The sequence below is a fragment of the Triticum aestivum genome, chromosome 4B, assembly GCF_018294505.1.
Source record: "Triticum aestivum cultivar Chinese Spring chromosome 4B, IWGSC CS RefSeq v2.1, whole genome shotgun sequence".
In the NCBI taxonomy this organism is placed as follows: domain Eukaryota; kingdom Viridiplantae; phylum Streptophyta; class Magnoliopsida; order Poales; family Poaceae; genus Triticum; species Triticum aestivum.
The window spans coordinates 595,625,403-595,634,654 of record NC_057804.1 but is presented as its reverse complement, the minus strand read 5'-3'; the positions used below and the strand labels follow the sequence as shown (position 1 = coordinate 595,634,654).

The window sequence follows — 9,252 nt, the reverse complement described above, 5'->3', positions numbered from 1 at the left end:
ATCTGATGATATCCACTTCTCAGGTCCAGCTTAGTGAATATCTTTGCTCCATTTAATTCATCTAGGAGATCTTCTATCATTGGTATGGGGTATTTGTTTTAAATTGTGTGGGCATTGAGTTTCCTATAATCAATGCACAACCTCCAAGTCATGTCCTTTTTCTTTACCAGGATTGCAGGAGAGGAATAAGGACTATGGCTTAATCTTATGATTCCTTTCTTAAGGAGATCTTTTATAATTTCCTCCAAGGCATTCTTCTGATGGTGTGGCAATCTATATCCTCTTTGATTGATAACAGGAGCACCAGGCTCTAGGTTAATTGCATGATCACAATCCCTTTTTGGAGGTAGGCCAGTAGGTTCTTCAAAAACATCCTTGTAGTTTTCAAGAACTTTGGCAATTTCAGGTTTTTGCACAGTCTCTAGCAGAGTGTCCACTTGCATTGGTTGCATCCACATGAGTGCTCCAGATAGCATATCATCCAGTATTTTCTCCATATCCTGCAAGAGAGGAGTGCAAGGACTGTTGGGCAGGCTCTCATCCAAGAAGGTTATTGCTTCACCACTGACTAGTTTAATTCCCAAGGACATGTTTGGTAAATCAAAGGTAACAGGATTGTGTTTGTACATCCAGTCTGCTCCCAAGATTATGTCATACCCAGTGAGCTGCAGAAACCTGAAATCAGAAACTAATTCAACTCCTTGGATATTGTAGGAAGTTTTGTGAAGTGAAAAATCACTGTATAATTTTCCTCCATTTGCTACAGTTACTTGCACTTGTTTCACTGGAGTAGCAAGACAACCAGACTGTGCAGCAAGGGCAGGGGAAATGAAAGTAGTAGTACTTCCACTATCAACTAGGGCCAGTCCTACAGTGTTTCCAATTTTGACTTGCAATGTGAAAGTGCTTTTCTTCTTCTCCTCAGGTATGCCAGTGGCTGCATGCATGGAAATTTTGAGTTCAGTGTTGTCAGGGGGCTCCTCTTCTACATCAGACTGGACCTCCTCTGCATCCACTATGTATATGATCTCAGGATTTCCAGCTTGTTCTTGTAGGGCCTGAATCTGAGACTTTTGGGACATTTTGCAAACCTGCTTATGACCAGGAAACCAAGGTTCTCTGCACTTATAACAAATGCCCTTCCCTCTTGCTTGTTGTATCAGGGAAGCATGAGCTGTACTGGTGGCCATTGGAGGTTTTGGCACTTCTCCTTGTATACTTTTTCTGAAACTTGGACATAAGTTTTCAGAGTGGTGGAAGGAGGACAAGATTTCTCAATCCTTCTAGCTAGCCACATAGCTTTCTGCATATCAGCAGGTTCTAAACACTCTAAATGTCTTTGAATGTAGGGGTTTAGTCCTGATATGAAACTGTGTAAGTAATAGTTGTCAGGAACTGCTGGGTTGTCCCTCCTCATCAGATTCATTTGATGCTCAAATTCAGAGATGTATTGAGAAATAGTAGCCTGTTGAGTTAGCTTATGGAAAGCTTTCACATTTTCACACACAGAAGTGACAGCAAACCTTTGTGTAAGTGCAGAACAGAGTTTGTGCCAAGGCATATTACTGACAATAAACCTAGTTCCTCTCCACCATTGTATAGCTTCACCCTTCAAATGAGAAACTGCTATTTCAGTTCTTTGCTCAATTGGTGTTCTAGCAGCTGAGAAATATTGCTCTATATTTTGTATCCATGAATCTGCATCTACTCCTTCAAATTCAGCAATGTTCAACTTTGCAGGCTTGACAGAAAGTATATTTCTTCTGGTTTCAGGAGCATATGGTCTGTGTCTATCTCTTCTGGCCTCTGCTTCTGGAAATTCCTCAACTGTCAGTAAGTGTTGTGCTTCCTGAACTTGCTGCTGTTGTGGTGTGTGAAACTCCTGCTTGTTGGCAGCATGATTTGGGTGCCTATAGGGTCCTTTTGGAGTGCCATCCAAGTTCAGTTCCCTGCCTGTTGTTTTGTCAATTAACACAGCAGATCCCCCTGTAGCTGGTTCCTGTTTGTCATTGGCCAGTTGGTTATTTGGTAGTTCTTTAGGCCTTCCTGGTGGAACAACATTACTACCATGTCCAGAGAGAGGATCTGGCCTTCCCTCATCTTCATCTTCATCTTCTTCTCCCGACTGTTCAGTGGCCAACTTTTGCAAAGTGCTCTGTATTTTCTTGAAGTTTCTCTGGATGCTGGCAAAGTTCTTGTTTACTCACTCTGTGAAATTATAGAACTCCTTTCTGTCCTCTTCTCGCTCCTGTCTCAGAGTTTTGATGTCCAATTGCAGGGACTCGAGTTCCAATAGGTCAGTGTCTTGGGTCTCCAGCCATGTCTGCTAGGCTCTTGTTGGTCATGCTGTGCCGATCCAGCCTGAGGATTCAGTCGGATAGTGTTGGGATGGGATTTTGCACCGGTTGCCCGGAAACCAACCCGCACAACTAGCAACTTTTCTCTTCAATTGCAGTAAACGCCGCGCCGCCGGAACGAGCAGCACTGAAAGGGAGGGTTGGGTGGGATTTTACTCTGAAGAAAGATTCTCCAGGAACCACTACCCCTTCCTCTCTGCTGCCGATCGGTCTACCGCCGCCAATCGCCGCCTCTCGCCGCCGCCTCTAGATCAGATCTGGGACTCAGATCACGCCGCCAAGGACAACAACCAACGCATCCGATACCAATGGACAGGAGCTGACTGTCACTGACTCTGAATTCTCGCGTAACAGAAAGGAAGAACTCAAATTTTAGGGCAATTTGTGGGCATCGATTTCATTCACTCGAGCAGGAGAGCTAGGGTTTCTGGCCAGCCGGAACACGGCGGCTTAAGGGCCAAGCCCAGATACAATCAAGATGCCCTCTCCACAATCCGAAGGCGAGCTTAAAAGGGGTTCAGTGAGGTTAAAAGGGGAAGACAGCGACCGGTACAGTAAAACGACAAAGCGCGGTAACTTTTAAAAAGGCAAGTGAAACGGCACCAGCCGTTCGTTCACAGATCAACGGCTGCGACGATGATCCGGGCCTCGAAGCGGTACCACTCCCCTGCGTCCCTCGGATGGTAGATCGACGGCTGTTGTTTGTCTTGGCAAACCGAATCGGTACTGTGGCAATTCTGGTGTTGTCGACAGAACAGGCCTGACAAGACCACGACAGTTTGGTTCACAAGAAGAAAACCTTGAAAATGAATCTACACTGCGTCTACGTGGTTACTTTTTATTACACGTTGTAGTACCATTTCAGCACATCCACCACAAGTCCACAACTAGACCTGGAAATGATTGTCTCTTAAACCTATAGTAACCAAATTTATCAAGCCAAGTATGCTATCGCCAAGCAAAACAAGCAAATTTGCTGAAAACACCAGCTTCTTTTAGTTAAATTATCAGCACACCCTATCTCTATGAAAATACAATCAACAGATAATGGTCTTCAACGACCCGAAAACTATGTCAAAGAAACAATTGGTACCAAGTTTGCAATTGTGATATGCTCATATAATCAATCAGCTTTGTTCCGACAGTATATCTACTGTACTGGATGAAATGCCCGCCATACAAAACAGGTGAGCTCTGCAAATATATTTTCTGTAATACCCATGACATGATCATGATGAGCTATTATTTCATTTCCAAAACTGGAGAGAAGAGTTCAAGCAAGTTGGATTGACAAAAATATATAGCAACTTGTCCACCATTAATAATTATTCTCCATCCGCACAATCCAAAGGAAAACGATACAGCAGATACAAAATAGACAACTCGGAAAGCACACGTTTTCTTTTCTTTACAACTCTACACCATCACCATCGGAATAGGCGCGCAGCAAAACTTACATCTCGGATGGCAACACCTGGTAAATTCTACAGAAGTTGACGATGTGTCGAACCTTTCTTGCAGCCAAAAACCACCCTTCTGAACTCAGAAGACCGTGTGCAGATACATCATAGTAAACAGCTAGTGAAACATAAATTGACAACAATACAGATTTCTTTGGCGCCGCAGATTGTACACCTTTCACCTCCTAGAGATGGCTCTAGAGATTCTCTTACAACAGGGACTGGTCCGAAGGGCTTCTTCATGAGGGCGGATTGCTTCAACCAGGGCATTATGGAGATGGCCCTGTCAAGGAAAAACGATAGTCAACAATATGCATGCTGTAGTTTGACCTACTTGAAAAATTCATATGGATCGGAACACTTACCCTGCTGTTAACAAGGGCAGTATGAATGACGTAGTTCGCAAAAGGGTCTTGCAGCAGTTGTTCAAAGTGAGGCACTGAAATCAAGTCAAACACTATGGCAGCTTTGTCTTCATCTGAGAAGACCTTCAGGCATTTCTCCACCACATTGCTGCTCACTTTTTGCTTTGAGAGATAAACATAACTTCCTTCAAACTGAGATGCCAGGTGTGCATTTGCAGAAGGAATTTTCTGGTCCAGGACATACTGTACCACATAATTGCTGAAACAGGGGGGAAATAGGCAAGAACTTTAGTTTTATGAGTTAATATAGCTTACATGTTGCCAAACATTCTGCTTGAAAAATACCAAGCTATCTCATGATAGAGAAACGAAACACATGATGGATATACATTCACTACTTGGCAAAAGATAAATCAGGTTGGGGATGTCTAACTCTCAAATTATACAAGGGAGCAAGAAAAAAATTGAAACGTGCAAATAGTTATTCCAACAAAGGTTGGGTTCATGTAATTAGCACACAGTTCATACATTCACTACTTGTCAAAAGATAAATCAGGTTGGGGATGTCTAACTCCCAAATTATACAAGGGAGCAAGAAAAAAATTGAAACATGCAAATAGTTATTCCAACAAAGGTTGGGTACATGTAATTAACACACAGTTCATACCATTATCAGCACGCTTATTGTAATTGTCTGTGAAATGCAAACAGACCGTGAAGACTAATTACTGTTACATGTTATCACCTGAAAATGAGTTGAATCTAGAGCAACAGAAACTTTGGGAAAAATAAGATTTTTAGGGTCAAGGGACTAATCAAGTTGATGGTGTGAAGATATGGTTCTTCTGAGAAGGGAGGTGAAGATAACTCTTACTCCAGCAAAAGATCGGTTAATGATATAATGCAAGCAACGAGCAACAATATCGAAAAAGTATTATCAGTATAAGCTGGATATTCTTCCCATTAATAAATCCGCCAGTAATATGAATCTATATATCTAGTGTTGATTACATGTCACTGATAAGATCTCTACAAGTAAGCAGACAAGTAAAACTGCTTCACAAAAGAATTGGTAAAGACATAGTGCAAGAATGTTGTTCCTTTATAAATAGCATAAAGTACAAGATAATAAAGAGGAAGGGTGGGTTTACCCAAATGGATCTTGAGCGAGCTGAAAGGCATGAGCACACACTTCCACAATTAGCTTCGCCTGATATTCACCACGTGCACTAGTTATGCACTTTTGTAAAACACAGCAGCCATGGCGATGTATTGCCATTTCAAAACAGTGAGTTGCAGCAGCCTCAAATATGAACTGCCCAAAGAGTAGAATAAATCAATAAATACATCTCAGATGATAATAATATAACCAAATCAAGTAAGATAACAAGAACTCCATAACACACTACTAATTTACCCGACATTATTTATGACGTTCAAAATGACATTGAGCTATTGACAGTTGTAAGGCGATCATACTTGCTCCATAAATAAATTTCTATACGTTGGCATTCACCATTGGATCAACTGTAAGTGCAGAATATACTTGTATAAGGTCTGGTACATTAACTTCATGATCGACATATCCCCATGTTAAAAGAAACCTTAGCATCAATCAAATATTCCTACTGATATTAGTCTTATGGGTTCTTCTCCAACACAAGGTACGTTCAGAAACATGTAAAAGAGAATAGAAAAGGAATGCATGATTTAATAATCAAAGTCAAGTACAACAGGGGGGGGGGGTCAAAGGGTCACGCCAAACCAACATCATTAAGATGATTGTGCCAGAAATTAGTCCACTGGAGAACCTAAACACTAGTAATTTAGTTAAGCATAACCACAATTAGGTTTTGGATTATTTTAGGACGTGAATTTTTTTAATGTCCCGATCTGTTAACTTAAATTCAGGTCATATTTTAGTTATCCCTAGTCGTCCAGATCCCAAGTATCACACATACATAAAAATAAGACCTAGTACTACCTACCTCAAGTGCTAGGTACCTTTTGTATATACAGTGATGCATATGGAATTAAGATAACAATCAGCAAACACAGTCTCCTGAATATTGGCTAGCGCATATAAACTGCTACTGAAACTCTTTCAAACATAAACTTCTAAAATTATGCGCACACTGATGTACAGGTTTAGTTTTTGTTCATCTGCCGGCAAATTTACATAATGCAAGTAAACACGGAACAACGTGTTATAAATTCAAGCCAACATACTTATGAGTTTATGCACATGTGTAGGTTCAAGTACTTCAATATTTAATTTGCACTAGATTGTGCAGATTGCATGGTAGGTCCACAGAACATAGCTGATAAATTCGCTGTCATGGTGCTGATTCTCAAACTTTTGGAGTGCATTTGTCAAAAAAAAAATATGATAACTAGTAATTGCTAAAAGTTGGTTATATGACCAAAAATAGCTATGTAAGTACTATTATGTACCTTGTTCTCCTCTGCACCAAAGTTTGACAAGCACTTCTGTATGACATGATTACCATTGAGATCATTGACAAGATGCATGAAGCCTGGTTGTAGGGCCGAAATAATGAGCACTATCTGCTTCCTGACCTTAACAGTCTCTATCAATTTCTGAACTGCCCTTGTCCTGAAACAAATCACAACAACCAAATCATCACCAATCATTTGCATGCATTTAGTAACAAAAGGGGTTTTATGTTGCAATGTAAGCATCATGGCACAATTCTACTGCCTGTGCACTTCCTTGTCCAAACACAAATTGCAGCATTCTCAAATACAGTAATAGTTTGTGACAATTGGTTAGCTAGTAAAATTACTTCTAATTTCAGGTAGTTAATTGATCAGTTTAGGCAAGAGAAGGTAAATTACCCATGTGAGTTCACAGAGATTCTCAGCAGCTTCACAGGGTCCTCCGTCAGCACGGCGATGATCCTCAGCCTTTGATCCTCATCACACACATCCAGAAGCTTCTGAATGAGATAGTTGGCAAACGAGTTGATCATAAGCTCTGCCATGTGGTCAATGATTCCTTCGAAAATCACATCCACGTGTTGCTTCCCTTCCTCAAACTTCTGCTGCAAGAAGCGGCAGCCATTCTGGTCCTTGGCCATGAAGTAGATGTACCCCTTAACTCCAACCATGTTCTCATACCTCAGCATCCTAGGACTCTCCAGCTCCAGTGCCCTGTTGTTGTTGGCATGCTGCTGAAACCTCCTGTCCTTGGCACGGTAGAGAACAGGCATGTTCTTCTTGCCATCGAAATTCTGACCGTCCTCGCGGCGAAACGCCTCCATCTGATTATTCATGCCGCCTTTCATGTAGCGATTGCCGGTGTGCACAGGCACGCCGTACTCGCAGTGCAATTTGGGTGAACGGCCTGCTCCACCACGGGGGTCAAGGGCAATCGGACCAGTCCCAACAAACCCCCAGTTGTGTTGTTCTGGGGCAGCCTGCCCAGGAAGCATGAAGGGCTCGGGGTGAGCATGAGCAGGGTGCACCAGGCCCTGTCCCCAACCAATGCCAGTGCCGTTTGCTGTCCTATTGTACATGAAGCCGTTCATGTTGACCTCCAGGCCGGTGGGGTGGGCGCCCAGGCCGACGTCCGGGCCGAGTGCGAAGCGGTAGCCGGCCGCCATGGCCTGCTCGTTCACCAGGGGCTCGCCGTGAACCGAGGAGCCCGGCGCCCCAAAGGGGTAGCCATAGTACGCGGCGCCACGCGGCGCAGAGAAGTCCGCCGGGGCGCCGTTGCCGACGGGCGGGGCCTGGGGCGCGGCGGGCGCGTCCTCGACGAGCAGGCCGCGGAGCTGGTTCGCCAGCCACTGCTTCTCCGGGTCGTCGACGGGCTGCACGAGCGGGGACGGCGCGGCGGCGACGAAGGGGCTCGACGGATGCAGGGGCGCCGGGCAGACGCGGAGCGGCGGGTGGTACGCGCCGGCGCCGGCGCCCTGGTGATCACCGTCGTCGCGGCGGTTGACGACGACGGCGTAGCAGGCGTCGTCGGCGCGCCGGGGCGACGCGGCGTAGCCGTGATGGCGCGGCGGCGCGAAGCCGTGACGGCGGTCGGCGCCGCCATGGCCCTGGCCCTGGGAGAGGGCGGCGCCGGCGCCGGCGCGGTGCGGCTGGGGGGAGGTGACCTGGGGGATCTCGCTGAGGAGCAAGTCCATCTCTTTCTCCTCGGGCCGCTCGTCCGCCCCCGCCGCCGCCGCCGCCGCCGCCGCCGCCGGGCCCTTCATCGCCAGATCAACAAACAAACACCGGGCGAGGCGAAACCAAGACCAAGACGGGGAGGAGGCGTCGGAAAAGCAGAGAGAATCCGATCAGAGATTGCAAGCGGGCGGCGGGGCGGGCGGGATCGGCGGGGAATCCGCGGATCGGGAGCGGGGATCGGGAGCAGGGGTTAGCAGTGGTGCATTGGGAGGCGGATGGGGCGGGGGAGGTGGAGGGGAGGAGGCCGGTGAGGCATGCAAAAGAGGGGAGAGGAGGGGCGCAGGAGGGAGGCGTTGGTGGGTTTATATACCCAGTTGACTCGGCGCAGGGCTTCCTCTCCCCTCCTCGCTGCTCAGCTCTTCCCCTTCCTCCGCACCGCACTGGCGGACGGATGGATGGACGACTGACCGGAGGGGACGAGCGTACCACCGTATTTCATTTTTTTTATATATACCAACAACAAACGTAGATGATCTTTCTACGTACGGCGCGCCATGATACGCGAGGAATCCGCGGCTTCCGTTGGCTCGCCGGATGGATTTTAACCGCCCTTTCCTTTCCTTTGCCACCAGACCAGATCTGGGATGGATCCTTTCAGCTTCGGCTTTGGGTAATCCATCCGTCGCTACAACTAGTACTACTACCACCACTACCCTTTTAAATTTGTGCTGCTAATTGAGATAGAACTTGCCTTACATAACACGCTAGCCTTTGTTGTGCATTTTAAAATGTTCGCATACATATCTCTTGACACCAGTTTGTGATTGTGTTATGCGGTTTCTTTTTTAGGGGTCGTCTTTGTGTTAGTTATTGATCATGATGAAAACAAGGAGGGTGAACTCTCCGAGCACAACACGTTTCTAGACTGACTAT

The 9,252-nt window shown here is 45.7% G+C and overlaps 1 protein-coding gene across 1 annotated transcript; it reads right to left on the bottom strand.

Annotated features, from left to right (window-relative positions):
• Positions 1-3,656: 3,656 nt before the first annotated feature.
• Positions 3,657-8,802, bottom strand: LOC123093465 (pumilio homology domain family member 4). The gene is made up of 5 exons (XM_044515442.1): positions 7,042-8,802; positions 6,637-6,799; positions 5,334-5,497; positions 4,183-4,441; positions 3,657-4,100 (listed from the first exon to the last, which is right to left on the bottom strand). The coding sequence occupies exons 1-5, from the start codon at positions 8,403-8,405 to the stop codon at positions 3,996-3,998; spliced, it is 2,055 nt and encodes a 684-aa protein (XP_044371377.1). The 5' UTR covers positions 8,406-8,802; the 3' UTR covers positions 3,657-3,995.
• Between the last annotated feature and the right edge of the window lie 450 nt (positions 8,803-9,252).

Excerpts from the sequence above, each read along its gene's own strand:
- LOC123093465 (XM_044515442.1), bottom strand. The coding sequence starts at position 8,405 with ATGAAGGGCCCGGCGGCGGCGGCGGCGGCGGCGGCGGCGGGGGCGGAC. Across the intron at positions 6,800-7,041 it reads ATCTCTGTGAACTCACATGG|GACAAGGGCAGTTCAGAAAT; the intron begins GTAATTTACCTT and ends GATTTGTTTCAG. Across the intron at positions 5,498-6,636 it reads TTGGTGCAGAGGAGAACAAG|TTCATATTTGAGGCTGCTGC; the intron begins GTACATAATAGT and ends CTCTTTGGGCAG.